Consider the following 25487-nt stretch of genomic DNA (forward strand, 5'->3'; position numbering starts at 1 on the left):
ACTATTTAAGTGCATAGATTACATATTTTTTGTCAATTGTGACGTTAATAGCAGTGACGCCCATAGCAAGTATTCAACAATACTGTGTAACTCCGATAGGGCAACTTCTAAACAATAGCGCCTACTTGGTAGTGTGTACCGGTGCTCGACCGGTCAGCGAAAGCAAACATCATCCACGACAGAGAACGGTTGATTGTCAAGGGCAATGAATTCCATTATCTTGGTGTTAAGGAATTTCACCTTTGAGTTGTCTCGCAGAAATGTTCTTACTCTTTCAAATGACTGCTCGACTTGTTGACTGCTCGATCCACACAGCAGACATTGTGGGCTAGTTTAGGAATGCTTTGTTGCACGCGTAGCGCTGTATTTTTTTGTGCCGTCATTATGGCATCTACCTACGTTTATATAGGTATGCACGTCAGATTTGACATCGGTTTTGCACATCGGCGTTAAACTGGCCGGTGCCCAAAGATGGCCGATTCCGATATGCTTACCAATTATATACCGTGCATCCCTACTTTAAACACTTTTTGGCATGATGGAGTAGCTATGGACATCTGCCTTATGAACAGTCCTGAATCTTGGGGCCTTTCAACAACACAGCTAGCTAATTATATAAGTATATATGTCGGTGTACTTCGTGTCAGAAAGCAGTTTTTCACCTTTACACCCCAGGGTAGTTGTAATCGAACCAAATGCCTTGACCTAGCTTCTCTCATTCCTTGAGTTTGTTGTGCAAATAATTCAGAGAAGCACAAAGTAACTGAGACTAGCAATTCGTTTTTTAAATGTAGGCCAAGGAGATGGCAGTATTTTTAGGTCCACTCATTTCATATCGTCTTTAAAGCAATGAGACAAATCACTCTACTTCAGTAGCTGTGCATTCTATGTAACCTTTTCTAGGTTGCCTGCCCTCGTTTGCATCCAGAAATAACATCTATGCACAGTCTAGTCTACATGCAGTGCCTGTAATTAATTTGTTTTTTAAAATCATTCTTGTGTGTCCAATTTTGTCATGTACATTTCGATTTCTCTCATATCTTCCACATGCATGTTACACTTTTTCCTCTGTCAAACTGTCTTTGTCTCAGTCACTGTAAGTCCTTTCCATCTACTGTTTGTTTTTCTTGTGACTCATGAGTATCATGTTTGTCCTGTGCTGTTTGGTGTATTTCTGTAGTGATTGTGAAAGGCACTGGATGGATAGCATCGACGCTGAAGTCTTGTACCTGTCCACGGAGCAGCATGGGCAGCCACAATGTGAGCTTCCCCACACTGCCCTGGAGGTACCCACCATGGGAGGGTAAGAACACTTTCTCTCCCTTGCTTTTTCCCCTTCAATGGACCCTCTGCCTACATTGGTAAGCTTTGATTCGACATGCCACACAAGGGCTAATTCACAAGGACACTATAGTAGTAGATACTAGTTGGGCCTACAAGTAGTGGTTAAGAATTGCATGTGAAGAATGGTAGTGTATCAAAATTCTAAAGTTGAAAGGCCTCAGGATGTTTCCAGCAGACATTTTAGAAAATGACTACCGCATCTGCTATTCTATAATGTAGACACTAGTGTTGCAGTGTATACTGAAACTTCTGTACCTTTCCAATACTAGAACATGACAAACAGTTTGGTCCTGGAATTTTTATTTTGGTACTTGTGTTAAATGTGTGTCTTGGATCAGCTCTATCTGCACAGCCAATGTCCCCCTTATAGTGCGAGGCACGCACTGTGCCTGCTCCACTTACTCATTGCTAGCCTGCACTAGGAGTCTGTGCTGCATCATGTTTGCTCCCAACTCATGCCGCACAGAAATTGACACACTTGAATAATGCGACACTGTATGTAGAAATGTTGAAACTGTTAATACTGTTTGCCAAACAATGTCCATGAAGGCTAGAACACTTTACAATGCGAGAAGATACCAGGGGCTATCAGCTTTGTAAGCTAACTTGTCTTGCTTGCTTACAGCTGAAGCAAACATCAATTGATAATATAAATAACGCAAAACATGCTGATTTCCAAGCTGATTTCCACCATAAACTGTTGAAGTGCGGGTTCCTCCCCCTCTTGTTTTGGGGGGTCCGGTGTGCCCCTCAGATATTTTTATGTAGAAGGACTTGAGAAGCTCAGGTGACTTTTTAAAAGGTAATTTATTTTGGAGTAAAATATTAATTAAATTATGCTGACACCATCTAAAATACAATTTCCACTTACGGAAATGAGCCCAATAACATATTGGTGAAATTATTTCTTCAAATGTATTTGTACATATTGTACCATGCATATAGCCTATGCTTTGTCCATATTAAGAGGTATGCCGTTAGCAATAAGCATTATCACCTATAGGCCAACTGATGCAGCATAAATAAACTATAAATAAATAGGCTGAAGCATGGGGTTGCGTATTTAACCAATAAGGCAGAGGGGGTGTGGTATATGACCAATATTCCACGGCTAAGGGCTGTTCTTAGGCACAAGCGGAGTGGCTGGACACAGCCCTTAGCCGTGGTATATTGGCCGTATACCACAAACCCCTGATGTGCCTTATTGCTGTTATAAAACTGGCTACCAACGTAATTAGAGCAGTAAAAATATACGGTCTAATATACCATGGCTGTCTGCCAATCAGCATTCAGGGCTCGAATCTTGCATTCATCCTATTGGGCTAATCATTAGCCTGGTCCCAAATGTGATATTTAACTAGTTAGCATCCTATTGATGAATTTTATGTCTAAAAATGTTTTTCATAAACACAGTGAATATACTGTATAGTAGGCCAACCTGGCTAAATTGGGGTAACTGCCAACCGGGGTAATACGCATGTACTTATCACAGAAACCACTTCATGTCACAATTTTTTTTCCTGCCAACACTTTCCCTGGTTGCCACAACGTTTGCTCAACAAGAAAAAAGTAATCGGTCTACTTACAATGTCAATGGCCCAATCACATTTATTTATAAAGCCCTTTTTACATCCGCAGATGTCACAAAGTGCTATACAGAAACCCAGCCTAAAAATCTCAAACAGCAAGCAATGCAGATGTAGAAGCACGGTGGCTAGGAAAAACTCATTAGAAAGGCAGGAATCTAGGAAGAAACCTAGAAGAACAAGGCTCTGAGGGTTGGCCAGTCCTCTTTTGGCTGTGCCAGGTGGAGATTATAACAGTACATGGCCATTTAAGGCCAGATTGTTTAAGATGTTCAAACATTCATAGTTGACCAGCATGGTCAAATAATAATCAGTGGTTGTAGAGAGTGCAACAGGTCAGTACCTCCAGGAGTAAATGTCAGTTCAGCATTCAGAGGTCGAGACAGCAGGTGCGGTAGAGAAAGTCAAAAACAGCAGGTCCGGGACAAGGTAGCATGTCCGGGTTCCATATCCGCAGGCAGAGCAGTTGAAACTGGAGCAGCAGCATGACCAGGTTGGCTGGGGATGGCCAGGTAGTCCTGATGCATGATCCTAGGGCTCATGTCCTCCAGGAGGGAGGGAGCGAGGGTGGCGTTTTACCCTACAATTGACTCGTTACATTTAGCCCCGCTCTCCCCTATGCATTTGGAGAGAATTGCACTGCTGCTAAAAACTCAGTTGAAAATTGTGCAGTTTGGTATATTTAGGAGTTGAGAAATAAAGTTGGAATGCAAAGCTGGGATCCCCCCTTTTCAACAAAGGCCATTAAAACGGGTGTTTTTCACAATTGCAAGTATTGTTGTGCGTTGACTGCTTGTCCCTCCCTATGGCACTCGTAACTTGAATGCGCCTCAAGGAATATTTCTCTCGCATAGAACACACAACAAGCCAACTAGGTAAATGGATAAAATATCATATGGGGCCATCTGATTTTCCTATTCATTATTTGTTTTGTTTGCAGAGGAAAAGTAAATGTGGACAGTTCTAGCATCTTCAAAGTGCGCTCGGCAGAGTTATTGTTTTGGTCTGGCGGCAATGATTTTGGCGTGGCACAGCGCCACAGTAAAATGACTGCTGCGGAAACACTGTCGTGACAGCACTTAGACACATGGTGACAATAGCCTAGTTCAGCCCAGTCAAAACTGTTCGCTGCCCTGGCCCCCCAATGGTGGAACAAACTCCCTCACGACGCCAGGACAGCGGAGTCAATCACCACCTTCCGGAGACACCTGAAACCCCACCTCTTTAAGGAATACCTAGGATAGGTTAAGTAATCCCTCTCACCCCACCCCCCCTAAGTTTTAGATGCACTATTGTTAAGTGACTGTCCCACTGGATGTCATAAGGTGAATGCACCAATTTGTAAGTCGCTCTGGATAAGAGCGTCTGCTAAATGACTTAAATGTAATGTAAATGTACACCACTATATGCCATTAATCAGTATGCATTCATAAGTTAGGCCAATGTCTCCTATTCCCCATATCATGTCTGTCTGTGTAGTCTACTTGTTGTCCCCCATGATGAAATCGGGAAGGGAACTGTGGATCTGTCTCCGTCCATTAGTGCTTTCGTACATTAATTTGTTCGTACGTGATATCGCTGACAGCACTGGGCCGATTTTAACCCACTAGAGTCGATGTCCGAGGCACAGTGGAAATTGAATTAGCATATAAAAACATCCCCATAAAAGTCTGTCCGTTTTAAACTAGGTTTTTGTTTTTGCATTGGATCTGTTTCAATCCACCGATCTCGAACTTCCGCATCTGCGGTGAAAGGTGATAGATGGAGCTGTATTTGTCAGACCATGAGACAGGGTTATGATATGGGCAGGCATAAGCTACAGAAAACTAACACCATTGCATTTTATTAATGGCAATTTGAATGAAGCAGAGATACTGTGACGAGACCCTGAGGCCCATTGTTGTGGCATTCGTCCGCCGCCATCACCTCATGTTTCAGCATGATAATGCACGGTCCCATATCGCAAGGATCTGTAAACAATTCCTGGAAGCTGAAAATATCCCAGTTCTTCAATGGCTTATAAACTCACCAGACATTTCACCCATTGAGCATGTTTGGGACGCTCTGGATCTACGTGTATGACAGCGTGTTCCAGTTCCCGCCAATATTCAGCAACTTTGCACAGCCATTGAAGAGGAGTGGGACAATATTCCACAGGCCACAATCAACAGTAACTATATGCGAAGGAGATCTCTCGCGCGCTGCATGAGGAAAATGGTGGTCACACCACATACTGACTGGTTTTCTGATCCACGCCCTTACCTTAAAAGTATCTGTGACCGACAGATGCAAATCTGTATAATCCAATCAAAGTTTATTTGTCACGTGTGCCGAATACAACAGGTTACAGTTAAATGCTTGCTTACAGGATCTAACCAATAGTGTGAAAAAAAGGTGTGTGTGTGTGTGTGTAGATGAGTAAAGAAATAAAACAGTAAAAATACATTTGAAAATAAGAGCAAGGCTATATACAGACACAGGTTAGTCAGGCTTATTGATGTAGTATGTACGGTTAAAGTGTCTGTGCATATATGATGAACAGAGAGTAGCAGTAGCGTAAAAGGAGGGGTTGGTGGGAGGTGGGACACAATGCAGATAGCCAAGTTAGCCAATGTGCGGGAGCACTGCTTGATCGGGTCAATTGAGGTAGTATGTACATTGATGTATGGTTAGAGTGACTGTGCATATAAAATAAACACAGAGTAGCAGCGGTGTAAAAGAGGGTTTGGGGGGAGGCACACAATGTAAATAGTCCGGGTAACCATTGGTTACCTGTCCAGAGGTCTTATGGCTTGGGGGGAAAAATTGTTGAGAAGCCTTTTTGTCTTAGACTTGGCACTCCGGTTCCGCTTGCCATGCGGTAGTAGAGAGAACAGTCTATGACTGGGGTGGCTGGGGTCTTTGACAATTTTTAGGGCCTTCCTCTGACACCGTCTGGTGTAGAGGTCCTCGATGGCAGGCAGCTTTGCCCCAGTGATGTATTGGGCCGTACACACTACCCTCTGAAGTGCCTTGCGGTCAGAGGCAGAGCAATTGCCGTACCATGCAGTGATGCAACCGGTCAGGATGCTCTCGATGTTGCAGCTGTAGAACCTTTTGAGCATCTCAGGACCCATGCCAAATCTTTTTAGTTACCTGTTAGACCCACTGGCTCCAGGTCATCTACAAGTCCATGCTAGGTAAAGCTCCGTCTTATCTCAGTTCACTGGTCACAATGGCAACACCCATCCGTAGCACGCGCTCCAGCAGGTGTATCTCACTGATCATCCCTAAAGCCAACACCTCATTTGGCCGCCTTTCGTTCCAGTACTCTGCTGCCTGTGACTGGAACGAATTGCAAAAATCGCTGAAGTTGGAGACTTTCATCTCCCTCACCAACTTCAAACATCAGCTATCTGAGCAGCTAACCGATCGCTGCAGCTGTACATAGTCTATAGGTAAATAGCCCACCCATTTTCACCTACCTCATTCCCATACTGTTTTTATACTGTTTTTATTTATTTACTTTTCTGCTCTTTTGCACACCAATATCTCTACCTGTACATGACCATCTGATCATTTATCACTCCAGTGTTAATCTGCAAAATTGTATTATTCGCCTACCTCCTCATGCCTTTTGCACACATTGTATAATAGACTGCCCATTTTTTCTACTGTGTTATTGACTTGCTAATTGTTTACTCCATGTGTAACTCTGTTGTCTGTTCACACTGCTATGCTTTATCTTGGCCAGGTCGCAGTTGCAAATGAGAACTTGTTCTCAATTAGCCTACCTGGTTAAATAAAGGTGAAATAAAATAAATAAATAAAAACCTGAGGGGGAATAGGCTTTGTCGAGCCCTCTTCACGACTGTCTTGGTGTGTTTGGACCATTCTCGTTTGTTGTTGATGTGGACACCAAGGAATGTGAAGCTCTCAACCTGCTCCACGACAGCCCCGTTGATGAGAATGGGGATGTGCTCCTTTTCCTGTAGTCCTCAATCATCTCCTTATTCTTGGTTACGTTGAGGGATAGGTTGTTATTCTGGCACCACCCGGCCAGGTCTCTGACCTCCTCCCTATAAGCTGTCTCATCGTTGTCGGTGATCAGGCCTACCACTGTTGTGTTGTCTGCAAACTTAATGATAGTGTTGGACTCGTGCCTGGCCATGCAGTCATGGGTGAACAGGGAGTACAGGAGGGGACTCAGCACGCACCCCTGGGGCGCTCCAGTGTTGAGGATCAGTGTGGCAGATGTGTTGCTACCTACCCTCACCACCTGGATCAGTGTGGCAGATGTGTTGCTACCTACCCTCACCACCTGGGGGTGACCCGTCAGGAAGTCCAGGATCCAGTTGCAGAGGGAGGTGTTTAGTCCCAGGTTCCTTAGTGATGAGCTTTGAGGGTACTATGCTGTAGTCAATGAATAGCATTCTCACACGTGTTCCTTTTGTCCGGGTGGGAAAGGGCAGTTTGGAGTGCAATAGAGATTGCATCATCTGTGGATCTGTTTGGGCGTTATGCAAATTGGAGTGGGTCTTGGGTTTCTGGGATAATTGTGTTGATATGAGCCATTTACCAGCCTTTCAAAGCACTTCATGGCTACAGACGTGAGTGCTATGGGTCTGTAGTCATTTAGGCAGGTTGCCTTTGTGTTCTTGGGCACAGGGACTATGGTGGTCTGCTTGAAGCATGTTGGTATTACAGACTCAATCAGGGGCATGTTGAAAATGTCAGTGAAGACACCTGCCAGTTGGTCAGCACATGCCTGGAGCACACGTCCTGGTAATCCGTCTGGCCCCGCAGCCTTGTGTATGTTGACCTGTTTAAACGTCTCACTCACGCCGGCTACGTAGAGCGTGATCACACAGTCGTCCAGAACAGCTTATGCTCTCATGCATGCCTCAGTGTTGCTTGCCTCGAGGCGAGCATAGATGTGATTTAGCTCGTCTGGTAGGCTCGTGTCACTGGGCAGCTCGCGGCTCTGCTTCCCTTTGTAGTCTGTAATAGTTTCCAAGCCCTGCCACATCCAACGTGTGTCGGAACCGGTGTAGTATGATTCAATCTTAGCCCTGTATTGACGCTTTGCCTGTTTGATGGTTCGTCGCAGGGCATTGCGGGATTTCTTGTAAGCTTCTGGGTTAGTCCCGCATCTTGAAAGCGGCAGCTCTACCCTTTAGCTCAGTACGAGTGTTGCCTGTAATCCATGGCTTCTGGTTGGGGTATGTACGTACAGTCACTGTGGGGACGACGTCCTCAATGCACTTATTGATAAAGCCAGTGACTGATGTAGTGTATTCCTCAATGTCATCAGAAGAATCCCGGAACATGTTCCAGTCTGTGCTAGCAAAACAGTCCTGTAGTTTAGCATCTGCTTCATCTGACAATTTGTTTTTAGACCGAGTCACTGGTGCTTCTTACTTTAATTTTTGCTTGTAAGCAGGAATCAGGAGGATAGAGTTGTGGTCGGATTTACCAAATGGAGGGCGAGGGAGAGCTTTGTACACGTCTCTGTGTGTGGAGTACAGGTGATCTAGAATTCTTTTCCCTCTGGTTGCACATTTAACATGTTGATAGAGATTTGGTAGAACTGATTGAAGTTTCCCTGCATTAAAGTCTCCAGCCACTAGGAGCGCCGCCTCTGGGTGAGTGGTTTTCTGTTGGCTTATTTCCTTATACAGCTGATTGAGTGCGTTCTTAGTTCCCGCATCTGATTGTGGTGGTAAATAAACAGCCACAAAAAGTATAGCTGAGAACTCTCTAGGCAAGTAGTGTGGCTTGTAATTCATCACAATACTCAAGGCAAGCAAAATCTAGAGACTTCCTTAGATTTCGTGCACCAGCTGTTGTTTATAAATATGCACAGACTGCCCATCCTCGTTTTACCGGAGTGTGCTGTTCTATCTTGCCGGTGCAGCGTGTATCCCGCTAGCTGAATATCCATGTCGTCATTCAGCCACGATTCCGTGAAACATACAATATTACAGTTTTTGATGTCCCGTTGGTAGGATATTCGCGATCGCACCTCCTCTAGTTTATTGTCCAATGATTGCACGTTGGCGAGTAATATTGACGGTAATGGCAGCTTTCCTACTCTCCTTCTGCAGATCCGGACGAGCCATCCGGCTCTACTTCCTCTGCGTCACTTCCTTATGCGAATAATTGGGATGTCTGCCCTGCGGGGTGTTTGGAGAATATCGTGTGAGTCCTGCTTGTCGTTGTTGTTAAAAATCTTTGTCTAATCCGAGGTGAGTGATCGCTGTCCTGATATCCAGAAGCTCTTTTCTGCCGTAAGAGATGGTTGCAGAAACATTATGTACAAATTCATTTACAAATATCGTTAAAAAAACCCGCATAATAGCACAATTGGTTAGGAGACCGTAAAACGTCGGGCATCTCCTCCAGCGCCATTTTTTCATTTTACCAGTCGTGAAATCAATGTATTAGGGCCTATTGAATTTATTTCAATTGAGTGATTTCCTTATATGAACTGTACCTCAGTAAAATCTTTGAAATTGGTGCATTTTGCGTTTTTATTTTTGTTCAGTTTAGATGTATCTCATGTTCCCCATAATGTTCCCACATAGACATTGCTTTCATCAAACGCTTGTGTGCGTGCATGCTTCCAACCAAACCAGGAACATTCCCACATGCTATAACTCAGACCACACTAGTCGGATTTTGACTAAACTTGGGTGAATGATGCGTCTTGCCATAGAGATCTGGCATTTACAAAATGACACTGATTGGCCCAAGGCGGGAGCTATAGTAATTATCGGAAATGTGTTAGTCACACGGAATGTCTCCGTTGGCCCAAGGGAAACATTTGATAGAAATGGTCAAGAAAGCTTGAAAGCAATGTTTTCTATAATTTAAGTGGGCTTATTAAATTGTAATAGTGGTTTTGAAACCCCTCTGGTTGTTGTGATGGCGCAAACAAAAGAAAAGGAAAGGTTATAGAGCCATCCACTGCCCAGTTTGTTAACACAGGTTGCCATCCTTGTTTATATGTTCTCTGCCATGCCTGTGGGTTTCCTAAGGTCAGGGGGGTTAGGGTGGGGAGTTAATGCGACCAATGTCATATGACCCAGCCCCCCCCTCCCACCCACCCACTGCCACAGAACAACAGGGTGACCGAGTCCCAGTGCCGGAACCTGATTGTCTCCCAGCCTCATATTAGTGCAGGGATTACCAGCTCGCCCCCGTTCCCCATTCATTCCGGACAGTCACTCGTCCTTATCAGCATCAATCTGACACTCTATTTATCTGACGCTGCACCCAGTTCTGCTTGGCTAAGAGAAATGCTCACAAAAAGCCCCAGCCCATCAGCACTTTTTTTGTGGGACCCAGTGCCACAGCTTTCAGTGGCCTGCCTACTCTTCTGTTAATCTAGACCCAGTTTGTTGGACAGTGAGGATTTGTTGTGTGTTCTACTCTGGTTCAAAGTTTCACCGTTGTCCAATTCATTTAATTTGTTGGTTCTTTACCATTTTTTGTTACTTCTCGTAGTTTTGCATCAGTCTCCATGTAGTTTCGCCATAGTTTTTCCACAACAGCCTCTCCTATGCTTCTTTCCACAAGTTCACACTCTTGAAGAAAAGTTTCTGAGTAGGCTCTAGTAGTTTGCAGTGTATCTTGACTTATTTTCTGGTGTGAAAAAGTGAGTTATCTTTCCTTTTTTTTTTACTTTGGAAAAGGGGAGAAACACAAAAACATGGCCTCTTTTAAACTGGATTTTTTGCCTGAGATGATGGTGGACCATTGCTCTTTGAATTCTAGTCCTGTGTAAGTAGTTTTTCTTCTTTCTAGCAATGGGTTAATAGCCTATTGCTAAAGTGCTTTTCAGAAATTAATTGGAGGTTTAGTTTTTTTACATTTGTTTTGGTGTCATGTTGTTATAGTTGTAGGTTATAATGTTACTTGTTTGATATATTGGATCCACCTCGTATTTAGTCATGTGTTTTCAGCATCAGTCTATACTGATACTCAATTTCTTGATCTGTAGTTTGGTCCCAGCTTGTGACTTGATATTTTTTGTGCTTGTCATAATATTCCATTCCAAAACTTGGTACTTTAAATTTGATATGTAGATGTCGAATGGGAAAATGGTACAAGAGCGAGTTTTCAACAGGTGCATGCTCCCCAAGTGTCCCCCATAATGGTTCAGAGTCTGTATTCCGTATGCAGTGTAGTTGGATTTTATTATTTTAGCTGCTGCTTTTTTCTAGATCGACTTACAATCAGTAGTTATTATACATGTCAGAGGCTTTAAAACAAGTATGTATTGAAGTTTATGCATACTGTAGACTACATATTTTGTGGTCTAACCCATGTCATTGCCAATTTCGCGACAGGGAAATTGTTAGGAAAGTTTGTTGCTTATTCTTTGATCTCGTTTTTTTTTTCTTCTAATTATCTTTTAATTTTAGCCTTGCTTAGATGTAACATACACATTAAGGCTTTAGTGGATTAATGTGAAGTGAATAAATAGGCTACTACCAGTTATTGTCATACATTCCAAACTAAAGCAGGTTAGAGCTTATAGAGCATATTTTCATACCTTACTACCTTACCAGTACCATACATGGTTTTACCAGTGGTGCACACATGGGGCGCAATTATTTTTGTTCAAAGGTTTTAAAAAAAGCCCCCAAAAATGTGTTTTCAAATGTATTTATATAGCCCTTCTTACATCAGCTGATATCTCAAAGTGCTGTACAGAAACCCAGCCTAAAATCCCAAAAAGCAAGCAATGCAGGTGTAGAAGCACGGTGGCTAGGAAAAACTCCCTAGAAAGGCCAAAACCAAGGAAGAAACCTAGAGAGGAACCAGGCTATGAGGGGTGGCCAGTCCTCTTCTGGCTGTGCTGGTTGGAGATTATAACAGAACATGGCCAAGATGTTTAAATGTTCATAAATGACCAGCATGGTCAAATAATAATAATCACAGTAGTTGTCGAGGGTGCAACAGGTCAGCCCCTCAGGAGTAAATGTCAGTTGGCTTTTCATAGTGGATCATTGAGAGTATCTCTACCGCTCCTGTTGTCTCTAGAGAGTTGAAAACCGTAGGTCTGGGACAGGTAGCACGTCCGGTGAACAGGTCAGGGTTCCATAGCCGCAGGCTATTTGCTAACAAATTGTTAACAAGTACTAAAGCATTCCAAATATGCTAGGTAAGTGCTAACGAACACATGCGAACATAAACTAATTGCAAGGACAAGCAAAAAAAGTGTATTTTTTTGGGGGGGGGGTCACATATATATAGGTGCAGTGAAATGTGTTGTTTTACACGGTCAGCCATAATAGTACGGCACCCCAAGAGCAAATGACGGTTAAGTGCCTTGCTCAAGGGCACATCGACAGATTTTTCACCTTGACCAAGCGTGAAGCACGGGGATGGCAGCATCATGTTGTGGGGGTGCTTTGCTGCAGGAGGGACTGGTGCACCTCACAAAATAGATGGCATCACGAGGAAATAACATTGTGGATATATTGGAGCAACATCTCAAGACATCAGTCAGGAAGTATAAGCTTAGTCGCAAATGGGTCTTCCAAATGGACAATGACCCCAAGCGAACTTTCATAGTTGTGCCAAAATGGCTTAAGGACAACAAAGTCAAGGTATTGGAGCGGCCATCACAAAGCCCTGACCTCAATCTTATAGAAAATTTGTGGGCAGAACTGAAAAAGCGTGTGCGAGCAAGGAGGCCTACAATCCTGACGCAGTTACACCAGCTCTGTCAGGAGGAATGGGCCAAAATTCACCCAATTTATTGTGGGAAGCTTGTGGAAGGCTACCCAAAATGTTTGACCCAAGTTAAACAATTTAAAGGCAATGCTACCAAATATTAATTGTGTATGTAAACTTCTGACCCACTGGGAATGTGATGAAAGAAAGAAAAGCTGAAATAAATCATTCTTTCTCCTATTATTCTGACATTTCACATTCTTAAAATAAAGTGGTGATCCTAACTGACCTAAGACAAGGATTCTTTACTAGGATTAAATGTCAAGAATTGTGAAACTGAGTTTAAATGTATTTGGCTAAGGTGTATGTAAACTTCAACTGTATATCTTAATCAAGCAGGGGATTGCCTCTGCTGTTACCAAGACTCAGATGCTTGATCTTGCAATAGCCAATTGGCTAGCAAGTTAGCTAAGCAAATAAACAGCTGGAGAGAATTAATTTGGCACATTTTAGAAAGTTAACTTAATAGCTATAACATATAGCTGGCAAACAGTTGTGAATGTCATAGAACTAAGTGTAACTTCATCACCTCACTTAAGTTGTACTGCACAGGAGTGACTCCCCTCACAAAGCTCCCATTTGCTCATTGGACTTTTTTGTAACCAAACACCTGACCGGCTCAATCAGCTGTTTGGTAAACTTCATAATGAAAAATAATCAGGTGAAATGAAGAACGCAATCTGTTTTATCTATTAACCTAGTGCACACGTTGACTGCATTTAAAAAAATTAAAACATTGATTACAAAAATATTTTCAGTGGAATTGAAAATCATACCGTGTGCATTTCAAAATGCCACAGTATACCGTCCAACCCTTTTAAAGCTTATGGTTAGTTTGCCTATATGAGGCCATTTGGATCTAGAATATTTTTTACATATTATTCAGTGATCTAAAGGTAGTTTGGGTTATCAATACCACAGAAATAGAACCAGGTTGAACGATTTTCACAAACCGTGCTTAATTGAAGGGCATAGATTTACCTTGGACCAGAATGTCCTTCAATTACTAAAAAGTCAATTCTTGTCATGACATTTCAATAGGCAGTTTTGTGTCCGTTGAGATCATATTTCCTGGTATCCTTAAAGTGATAAAGGATTTTGGCAATTCGAGTCCGATGAACACGTGGGTATAATCCTTACATCTGCGTGCAGTTTGAAGGAAGTTGCTAACTAGCATTAGCCCAATGTTTGGAAAGTATGGAAACTACCTCTTAACTTCCTTCATACTGGATACATAGACATAAAATGGTATCCATGAGTTAATCTGAATTTGGGGATGAAGATAAAGGGCATCATTGCCAAAATCCCGAAGTACCCTTCATGTGCTCATAAGATGGTGTCCTTAGATCTATCGCTTTACGTTTTTCTCGGAACGTGTTCCGTACTCTCTCGGTCTTTCTCAATGTACAGTGCATTCGGAAAGTGTTCAGACCCCTTCACTTTTTGAACATTTTGTCACGTTACAGCATTATTCTATAATGGATTAAACAAATAGTCCTCATCACTCTACACACAATACCCCATAACGACAAAGCAAAAACAGGTTTTTAGACATTGTTTTGCTAATTTATAAAAAATGTGATACATATCTGAGTATTCAGACCTTTTGCTATGAGACTCCAAATTGAGCTCAGGTTCATCCTCTTTCCATTGATCATCCTTGAGCTGTTTCTACAACTTGATTGGAGTTGCCCTGTAGTAAATTAAATTGATTGGGCATGATTTGGAAAGGCGCACATCTGTCTATTTAAGGTCTCACAGTTGACAGTGACTGTCAGAGCAAAAACCAAGCTTGAGGTCGAAGGAATTGTCCGTAGAGCTCCAGGACACAATTGTGTTGAAGCACAGATTTTTATTTTTTACTAGGCAAGTCAGTTAAGAACAAGTTCTTATTTTATAATAACGGCATAACCCGAACGACGCTGGGCCAATTGAGCGCCGCCCTATGGGACTACCGATCACAGCCAGTTGTGATACAGCCTGGGATCGAACCAGGGTCTGTAGTGACGCCTCTAGCACTGAGATGCAGTGCATTAAACCGCTGCGCCACTCTGGTTGGATGGGGTGCGTCATTGCACAGCTATTTTGAGATCTCTCCAGAGATGTTGGATTGGGTTCAAGTCCAGGCTCGAGCTGGGCCACTCAAAGACATTCAGAGACTTGTCCCGAAGCCACTCCTGCGTTCTGGGGAAGGGTACCAAAACATTTCTACAGAATTTGAAGGTCAAGCATGGTGGTGGCATCATCATGCTGTGGGGATGTTTTTCAGCAGCAGGGTCTTGGAGACTGGTCAAAATTGAGGGAAATGGAGCAAAGTACACCGATATCCTTGATGAAAACCTGCTACAGAGAGCTCAGGACTTCAGACTGGGGTGATGATTCACCTTCCAACAGGACAACGACGACCCTAAGCACGCAGCCAAGACAACGCAGGAGTGGCTTCGGGACAAGTCTCTGAATGTCCTTGAGTGGCCCAGCTCGAGCCCGGACTTGAACCCAATCCAACATCTCTGGAGAGATCTGAAAATAGTAACGTTAGCTGTTTACATGGCACTTTTACTTTCTTCTCCAACACTTTGTTTTTGAATTATTTAAACCAAATTGCACATGTTTCATTATTTATTTGAGGCTAAATTTTTCTTGATGTATTATATTAAGTTAAAATAAGTGTTCATTCAGTATTGTTGTAATTGTCATTATTCACCCAAAACATCGACCGATTTAATCGGTATTGGCTTTTTTTGGTCCTCCAATAATCGGTATCGGCGTTGAAAAATCATAATCGGTCGACCGCTACTTGAAATATTCCTGTCCTATTTGAAATCTTTTGTGCAATCAATAAATCCGTCTTTCATTTGTGTTTGAAATGCGATATTGGCTTAAACAATGAATATGGTGTCTGACTGCATAAAAATAGAATTAGCCTAGTCAGAATTTGACTACTTTATTAGGTTAGACAGTCTTGATTGGATTTCTCTGATGATATGGAGGTAGGTGTTTGTCAACTGAAAACCTAGTTGTTTTGTGCTTGCACAAATTCAAATTATATTTATTATCATTGTTAATTCATTCACATTATGGATTTGACAAGGATGGACTTGATGTTCTTTTGTTCTGTGCAGCCTTCAATATTACATGAAATAAATCATTGTTTGGTTACGAAAGATCAGATCTCTCAAAACGAATGTCACATTCAAGATCATTCTCTTTAGAGCTATTGGTCTTAGTTGCATAGGTCATTTCTCTGCTGGCAGTATGCATTTGGTGCCGTATGTTTTTGTATGCATTTTAGAATGTTTCCTCAGTCACGTCACCTCTTTCAACTGACACTTAACAACTTTACTTGACTACAAGTTATGCAGTGCTACTGAAATAGTCTACACTTGATTGTACCTTTCTGCAAAACAGCCCTTGTTCAGAAGACACCATTTTGTGAAGCTTCCAGTTGCTTAGTGTATTATGCAATTGTTATTTCCAGCAGGGACATATTTAATGTGCCACTGGGGAAGACTGCTTTTAAATGTAGCTTCTTTTGCCCTAGTTCACGTCATGTAGCCATATTATAACAACCGTTCTTTCTCTCTCAGGGCAAAGAAGATGAATGGGACCCTGGACCACCCAGACCAGCCCGACATCGATGCTATCAAGATGTTCGTTGGCCAGATCCCACGGTCCTGGGCAGAGGAACAGCTGCGGGAGCTTTTTGAGCCTTACGGCGCCGTCTACGAAATCAATGTGTTGCGTGACAGGAGCCAAAATCCCCCACAGAGCAAAGGTGACAGTGCTGTCTTGAGTTCTTCACAAGAGGTGTCCATTACACTTCCTCACCCTATCCAGAATTCCCTGCCTTTTTTATATGTATTGGCTGTGTTGCTGAATTCTCTGGAATCCTTTTTCCGATAGCTAAACAATCTAAGCTTCTGCCTATTTACGATGTTCTCTACTTTACTACTCCCTCGGCTACGACAGCATATCAAACAAGCAGGACTCAGACAGGCAGTTAAAATTGAGATTTAATGTTATTATTATTTTTGCAACATTGTCTGAGCTGGAGGACGGTTGTCAGTCAAAATGTGTTTTTTTTTCTCAGTTTAACAGATTTATGTTAATTGGTTAAAACGCAGATTGGTTTTGCTCCAATGCAATGTTTATACTGCGCCCTACTTGTGCAACTGCAATATCCTTAGTTGCAACAGACCAAAAAAGTTTTACCCTACATCCTAAATTAGCCTACAAAATATATATACAGTACCAGTCAAAGTTTTGGACACACCTACCTATTCAAGGATTTTTCTTTATTTGGACTTTTTTCCACATTGTAGAATAATAGTGAAGACATCAAAACTATGAAATAGCATATATGGAATCATGTAGTAACCAAACAAGTGTTAAACAAATAAAAATATATTTTATATTCAAGATTCTTGAAAGTAGCCACCCTTTTTCCTTGATGACAGTTTTGCACACTCTTGGCATTCTCTCAACCAGCTTAACTTGGAATGCTTTTCCAACAGTCTTGAAGAAATTCCCACATATTTTGAGCACTTGTTGGCTGCTTTTCTTTCACTCTGCGGTCCAACTCATCCCAAATCTTCTCAATTGGATTGAGGTCGGGTGATTGTAAAGGCCAGGTCATCTGATGCAGCACTCCATCACTCTCCTTCTTGGTCAAATAGCTCTTACAAAGCCTGGAGGTCTGTTGGATCAATGTCCTGTTGAAAAACAAATGATAGTCCCACTAGGCGCAAACCAGATGGGATGGCGTATCACTGCAGAATGCTGTAGTAGCCATGCTGGTTAAGTGTGCCTTGAATTCTGAATAAATCACAGACGGTGTCACCAGCAAAGGACCATCACACCACCACCTCCATGCTTCACGGTGGGAACCACACATGCTGAGATCATCCGTTTACCTACTCTGCATCTCACAAAGACATGGCGGTTGATACCAAAAATCTAAAATTTGGACTCTTCAGACCAAAGTAGAGATTTCCACCGGTCTAATGTCCATTGCTCGTGTTTCTTGGCCCAAGCAAGTCTCTTCTTATTATTGGTGTCCTTTAGTAGTGGTTTCTTATCAGCAATTTGACCACGAAGGCCTGATTCACGCAGTCTCCTCTGAACAGTTGATGTTGAGATATCACTTACTTGAACTCTGAAGTATTTATTTGGGCTGCAATTTCTGAGGCCAGTAACTCTAATGAACTTTTCCCCTGCAGCAGAGGTGACTCTGGGTCTTCCTTTCCTATGGCGGTCCTCATGAGGGCCAGTTTCATTATAGCGCTTGATGGTTTTTGTGACTGCACTTGAAGGAACGTTCAAAGTTCTTGAAATTTTACAGATTGACTAACCTTCATGTCTTAAAGTTATGATGGACTGTCGTTTCTGTCGTTTCTGAGCTGTTCTTGCCATAATATGGACTTGGTCTTTTACCAAATAGCGGTATCTTCTGTATATCACCCCCATCTTGTCACAACACAACCAATTGTCTCAAAACACATTAAGAAGGAAAGAAATTCCACAAATGTACTTTTAACAAGGCAGACCTGTTATTTGAAATACATTCCAGGTGACTACCTTATGATGCTGGTTGAGAGAATGCCTAGAACAGGCCTGGTAAATTGTTTTCCATGGAGGGCCACATTAGACTATATTTTTGCCGTCGTGGGCCAGAATCATATTACAGGATTATGCATCATGTGTATGGCTGTTGACAGATATATCTACTGTAAATCACGATCAGATATGCTACTTATTTATCTTTTTTTAACATGCACAGAAATGAACCACATCCATGTTCTCCTTTTGGTAGGTATTTTCATTATTAAACATGCAATGAACTACACAAAGGGAAAAGTACACTGTGCATTCAGCACCACAGATCTCTTGTTAACGGGTATGCACAAGAAAAAGAAAGAGAGCTCAACATTACATTTAAACTACTCAGTGTGAGGAGTGAAGTCTCTGATGGGCATTGACTAGAGCAGTGAAGTCAGATATAGTTTCTGACGCCGCTATGCGCAGGATTTCTGAGAGGTGAGAGTCAGTAAGAGATGAGCTATCTTATATTTCCTCACTGAAAATGTCTGTTCACATACATAGGTTGACCCAAACAGTACAAACATCTTCTGAGCATGACTCCTAATCTTTGGGAAGTTTTGTTCATCGAGAGATGCATAGAACCTGAGTCAGTGACATTGTTTTGAATAGTAGTCCAATCACTGCATCAGACTGAAAATCGATAAGCTCAAGTTGCAGGTCAGTGGGTGTTATCCACTTTGAAGGTGAAACGAGAGGAAACCAACCGTGTCATTTTCCAGCACTTTGAAATCCTCAAAACAATGAGAACTCACCGTTCAAGCACGCAGCGGCGATGTTTACCCACAGGTCATCTGATAGGGAACAGACTAGTAGTGTCGGAAGGTGGGTGAGATTGTTGGCTTCTTCTTGACGGGTCAGGAGGAGTCATTTTCCCTTGAAGGCTTAGACAAGGCTGTACATCTGATGTGCAAAAAGGCCCTTCCCTTGTAGTTTGGAATTCAGTTCATTCAGCCATGATGTCCACGGTGAAGGCAAAATCAGCCAACCATTCTTTATATTGCAGTTGAGGGAAATCCACATTTTCCTTTCATTTGCAAAAACTCAGCCAGCTCCAACTTTTGGTCCCACACTCTTTTAAGCACCATCCCCAAACTCATCCATCTCACGTTTGTGGTATCTGCATGACCCAACTCTCTCTTCCAACAGTGAGACAAACTGCCTGTGGTTTAAAGATTTTGCTCTTATGAAGTTTACCACTTTAGTGGCTATCTAAAACATTGCTCATTTTCAGAACACATTTACAGAGCACCTGATGAATAATGCAATGCAGGACAATAATCTTCTGATCTGGGTTCATCTCAGCTACTTGATCTTGTATCCTTTTCTAAAGGCCAACATTTTTCCTGTCAAGTTTGGGCACCCGTCAGTGGTCACACTAACTTTTTAAAACTCACACACTTATTAACCTCCAATAAATATTTCCCTGTGGCTGTGCTCTTCATTGACTGCACTGAAGCAAGCTCCTCTGTATTTTCAAAGTCTGGGGTTATGCCTCGTAAGAATATCAACAACTGCGCCGTGTCACTTGCATCAGTGCTCTTATCCAGGGCCAAGGAGAAATAGGTGAAATCCTTTACCTTGTTCCATATTCTCTGCGATGTCCTCAACACACTGTCACTGTTAGTCTTGACAGGGAAACATTTTCAAACAGCTCTTTCTTGTCGGGTTTTGCTGCAGAGTCTATTAAATATTCTTTAATGAATTCGCCCTCAGCGAATGGCTTGCCGTGTTTGGCAATTTTGTGGGACAGGGGACAGTTCAAATTGTTTTTGTCACATGCACAACTGGAGTAGACCCTAAAGTGAAATAATTACTTACAAGCCCTTAACCAACAATGCAGTTAAGAAAATACCTTGAAGTAAGATAAAAATAACAAGTAATAATAATTAAAGTTGCATAGCTAGCTCTCGCAATTCCGTCATTTGCTGAATTCAGTTTTGTGAGAAGTCCTTGCTGCTTTTGCGACTGAGAAAGCTACTCTTTCGATGCCCTTGCCCTCTGCTCAGAAGACATTCCTATATTTCTCTGCGTGCTTCGTCTGGAAGTGTCAGGACAACTTGTAGTCTTTCAAGACAGCGATGCTCTGTTTGCACACAGCTTTCCCTGATACCTCAATGAAGAAATATTTTTATGCCCACTCCCGCTGGAACACCCTACATTCATTTTTTAAATTTTACCTTTATTTAACTAGGCAAGTCAGTTAAGAACAAATTCTTATTTTCAATGACTGCCTAGGAACAGTGGGTTAACTGCCTGTTAAGGGGCAGAACGACAGATTTGTACCTTGTCAGCTCGGGGATTTGAACTTGCAACCTTTCGGTTACTAACCACTAGGCTACCCTGCCGCCCCTGGGGTGTGCTTTCCTTTTCTTTTAAATCTTTGAAAAACTATTTTCGCAATTTTTAGCTAGCTACTATTTGTAACTGTGATTTGTGTGTCAGCCTGTCAGTCACTGTCTGTCCTCATGCAGTTATTTATACGTGCCTTCAAATGAAATGTCCCACAAGCAATGTGAGTTAAATCATTACAGAAAGGTGAGGTATTCATTGGGCTTTTAATTTGAATAACAAATACGTTTGTGATCTGAGCATAATTCCGCGGGCCATATTAAATCAGGTAGTGGGCCGCATACGACCCCCGGGCCGGCCTTTGCCGAGTGTGCAAAGCTGTCATCAAGGCATAGTGTGGAAAGTTTGAAGAACCTCAAATATAAAATATTTTTATGTTTAACACTTCTTTGGTTACTATGGGATTCTGTATGTGTTATTTCATAGTTTTGATGTCTTCACTATTATTCTACAATGTAGAAAATAGTCAAAATAAAGAAAAACCCTGGAATGAGTGGATGTCCAAACTTCTGACTGGTATTTGTGTATATATATTTTGGGGATGTTTGTTCAAATTCCAGGTTTTTATATCAGCTGTTCAGAAATGAGACTCAGATGTAGGCTAGCCTACATCATGTCGATCAAATTGGTTGATAGGAAGGGTTCAGAGGAGGGAGAGAAACGTGAAGGGAGGGGCATGTGTGTGTGAAGTAGTGCATGTACAGAATGTTTTTTAGCTCCGGGGAAGAGGCTTCCAGGGGGGGGAACTGTGGTGGTTACTTTCGGTCGCCCACCAATACTCTATCAATGTCATTTTAAAATTGAGTGTCATTTACTTTGTTGTCTAACAACTGTCTATCCCATTCCAAACAGGTTGTTGTTTCATAACATATTACGCTCGCAAATCAGCGTTGGAAGCACAAAATGCCCTTCACAACATGAAAATTCTCCCTGGGGTGAGTAGAATTGGTGGAAGTTTTAACTTCATCAGTAAATCGAATAGGCAAAGTATTGGGTAGCTTGCCAGGTTCTAGTACAACAGTCAGTGCTGCTGTCCAGCTTTTATCTCAATGTAGGGCTCTAAATCTTTTTTTTCCTCCCAAATTCCCTTTTCTCCATTTAGTTTTTACAGGTTTCCATTTCCCCCTTTTTTTCAGGTTTTCCCTCTCAAAATCACAGTTTAAATAGAGCATCCCATTTAGTTATTTTATAAGTTGACAACAATGGTTAAACAACATCAGGAGACTGCTTTTGAGGTCTAGATTTTCTACATTTTTATTTAGATTTTGGTGTGTATTTACCCTTTCAATGGCACCTAGCAAGAGGCTGTTTTTGTAGAGCAGATGTGATGATAGAGTTTGCAAAATTAATACTGGATTGATGCAAATAATCTCATTCTGCCAGGTAAGCATAGGCTACTTTGTAGTTGACATTTAATTGAGAAGGTTTTTGGGAAAGCCTTTCCATCTACCGGAATACTTATTTGCATCATTGTTAATGCCTAACAAAGTGGTAGATGCGCGCACCACACATACAGTCAGGGGAAATTCTCGTTGCTTCTTCAGAAAGTTGCAGGAAATACCCATCACTGATGCACACTATTCATGTTTTATGATAGACTTGGGCAAATGTAAATAATTTGCCATACATTAAGTTGATTCCCTACTAAGTCCGATACATTTTTGAATATTGTTGAATTCCGTTTTAATGTCTGGATTCTGCGATTCCGTCTGCGTTCTCCGCATCGCAGATTTTATAGGGATGCCTTCCACACATATCCATTCATACCTATCAAGGCAGTCTCTGTCAGCACTTCTTGCTTCCTTTAAATTCAATGTCTTTCCTCAACAGATGCATCACCCCGTTCAGATGAAGCCAGCTGACAGTGAGAAGAATAATGGTTAGTATAGGTACATCTCTGCAGGCAGTGGAGACTGTTGGATGGTGTGGTCATTTGTTTTTATGTTGAAGCCCTACCTCTTAGAAGCTGCCCTTGTTGTTGTATGTTGTCTCTAATGCAGCTGGTCATTGTTTGATGAAACAACCTTTTCTTCCTCATTGTCTCTTTCAGCGGTGGAAGACAGGAAGTTGTTCATAGGGATGATATCGAAAAAGTGTAATGAGAATGACATCAGACTTATGTTCTCGCCGTACGGACAGATCGAGGAATGTAGAATACTACGTGGGCCGGATGGACTGAGCCGTGGTGAGGCAGATTCAGTTCACCTTTCATCCTCATCGTCATCCACACACACACACACACACACACACACACACACACACACACACACACACACACACACACACACACACACACACACACACACACACACACACACACACACACACACTTCAAGACGCACCCAAACACATTTACTCTATCAGTTATACTGTAAGGACTGGTCGTTGTTTTAACATTAACCTCTCTACATGCGGTACATACACACTCACTCTAAAATAGTTGCAAACAGATGAGTGATAAGTAAATGCACTCATTTGTCCTCTCGTTGACAAATCCCACACATCTTCCATACAAATCCTCTCACAGAAAATGTGCCTCTCTCGAGGTCATCACTTGTTAATTCTAGATGTAGCATATTGACTAAGTTCTAGTAATTGATGATCCAAATATCTGTTTAACACTGTTCCAAGTGTGTTTTTTGGGGGGCTGTTCAACTAAAACAAGACTTAAAATAACTTACCAGACTCCATAGCATGCTGCAATCTGGGCTGTATGCTTTCTGTTATCCGTTTCTAAATGCTGTCAGGAGTCAGGACCGTGTATGTCAACCATTTATGAGTTGTTCCCCTTCTGCAGGTTGTGCGTTTATCACTTTTACAGCAAGACAGATGGCACAGTCAACAATCAAATCCATGCACCAATCACAAACTATGGAGGTAAGCATTGAACCTGAACACCTCCCATCCCTCAGAAACAGAGACTCTACACTGAACAAAAATATAAACGGAACAAGTAAAGTGTAGATCCCCATGAGCTGAAATAAAAGATTCCAGAAATGTTCCATATGCATATAAAGCTTATTTCTCAAAATGTGTGCCCAAATTTGTTTACATCCCTGTTAGTTGGCGTTTCTCGTTTGCCAAGATAATCCATCCACTTGACAGTTGTGGCATATCAAGAAGCTGATTAAACAGCAATATAGTTACACAGATGTACCTTGTACTGGGGACAATAAAAGGCCACTCTAAAATGTGCAGTTTTGTCTCACAGCACAATGCCACAGATTCTCAAGGGAGCATGTGATTGGCATGCTGACTGCAGGAATGTCCACCAGACCTGTTACCAGACAATTGAATGTTAATTTCTCTACCATAAGCTACCTCCAACCTTGTTTTAGAGAATTTGGCAGTACGTCCAACCGGTCTCACAACCGCAGACCACGTGTATCGCGTCAACGTTGTCAACAGCGTACCCCGTGGTGGGGAAATGGTATGGGCAGGCATTAGCTACGGACAATGAACAAAATGGCATTTTATTCATGTCAATTTGAATGCACAGAGTTACCGTGAAGAGATCCTGAGGCCCATTGTCGTGCCGTTTATCCGCCGCCATCACCTAATATTTCAGCCTAATGATGCACGGTCCCATGTCACAAGGATCTGTACACAATTCCTGGAAGATGAAAAAGGCCCAGTTATTCAATGCCCTGAATACTCACCAGAAGTAACCCATTGAGTGTGTTTGGGATGCTCTGGATCGACGTGTGCAACGGCATATTCCCGCCAATATCCAGCAACTTCGCACAGCCATTGAAGAGGAGTGGGACAACATTCCACAGGCCACAATCAACAGCCTGATCAACTCTATACGAAGGAGATGTTGCACTGCATGAGGTAAATGGTGGTCACACCAGATACTGACTTATTTTCTGATCTAAGCCCCTACCTTTTTTAAAGGTATCTGTGACCAACAGATGAATGTCTGTATTCCCAGTCATTTGAAATCCATAGATTAGGGCCTAATGAATTTATTTCAATTGCTCATTTCCTTATATGAACTGTAACTCAGTTAAATCTTTGAAATTGTTGCATGTTGCGTTTTTATATTTTTGTTTAGTATAACATAATAACCTGTTGTTTTCCTCTTTCCCATATATGATTGGCTCGCTAAAGGGCCCATTGCTCAAGTAATGCTACTTTGAAATTGCTGTTGTGCTGGAGGAATATCGAAGATTGTTTTCAAATGACACCATTTGCTGTCTACCGAATTTTTAGGGCTGTTCGTCTCCCATCGTCGTGAAGTTTGCCGACACGCAGAAGGACAAAGAGCAGAAGCGCATCGCCCAGCAGCTTCAGCAGCAGATGCAGCAGCTCAACGCTGCCTCAATGTGGGGGAATCTGACCGGGCTCAACTCTCTGGGCCCACAGTATCTGGCAGTAAGTGACCACCTCCTCTTGCACCATCCCCAGCAGAGCTTTGGAAAGACCCGTGGCTTGGCTTGAAAGCCCTTGTTAATGTTCCAGTTTAGAAATTGACACACTTTTTTGGGTTCAAATTTCCCGAGGTAGTTATTCAGGACAACGCTTAGCTTGTTGTTTGTGTTTGCAAGCAAATTAAGGTTTGGGCTGCAATTAGCTACAATCGCAGGTTTGTTCTAGAAAGATGAGGGTTACAGCTGGGACACATTAAAATGCACTGCTGTTTGACAGACTGGTTTAGACAGTCTCTAGATCAGGGGTGTCGAACTAATTGCCCCGGGGGGGGTGCCTTCGGTCTACATAGAGGTCCGGAGGGACGCATTGAAAATGTGTTATATTTAATCGCCGTCAAAATTGAATGTAGATCCATTGGTATTTCTACAGTTTTAATTTGGTTTTACTGATTTAAAAGTATATTGAGTTTGCAGTGTGGTACCAGGTAAACAACCTCTCCCTCACTGT

The 25487-nt window shown here is 42.2% G+C and overlaps 1 protein-coding gene across 29 annotated transcripts in view; it reads left to right on the top strand.

Annotated features, from left to right (window-relative positions):
* The window catches only part of LOC124033927 (CUGBP Elav-like family member 1), a 56014-nt gene that overhangs the window by 18524 nt on the left and 12003 nt on the right, over positions 1-25487 (top strand). For 16 of the 29 annotated variants that reach the window (XM_046346378.1, XM_046346383.1, XM_046346379.1 and 13 more), the window contains exons 1-7: positions 1162-1303; positions 16244-16431; positions 21459-21541; positions 22437-22485; positions 22657-22791; positions 23404-23483; positions 24822-24983. In XM_046346378.1, coding sequence (XP_046202334.1) covers positions 1200-1303; positions 16244-16431; positions 21459-21541; positions 22437-22485; positions 22657-22791; positions 23404-23483; positions 24822-24983 — 801 coding nt within the window. In that variant the 5' untranslated portion in view covers positions 1162-1199. Of the gene's footprint in view, positions 1-1161; positions 1304-10246; positions 10695-16243; positions 16432-21458; positions 21542-22436; positions 22486-22656; positions 22792-23403; positions 23484-24821; positions 24984-25487 lie in introns of those variants that run through there. The other 13 variants (XM_046346396.1, XM_046346393.1, XM_046346394.1 and 10 more) reach the window with 6 other exon arrangements.

The sequence above is a fragment of the Oncorhynchus gorbuscha genome, linkage group LG04, assembly GCF_021184085.1.
Source record: "Oncorhynchus gorbuscha isolate QuinsamMale2020 ecotype Even-year linkage group LG04, OgorEven_v1.0, whole genome shotgun sequence".
Lineage (NCBI taxonomy): Eukaryota > Metazoa > Chordata > Actinopteri > Salmoniformes > Salmonidae > Oncorhynchus > Oncorhynchus gorbuscha.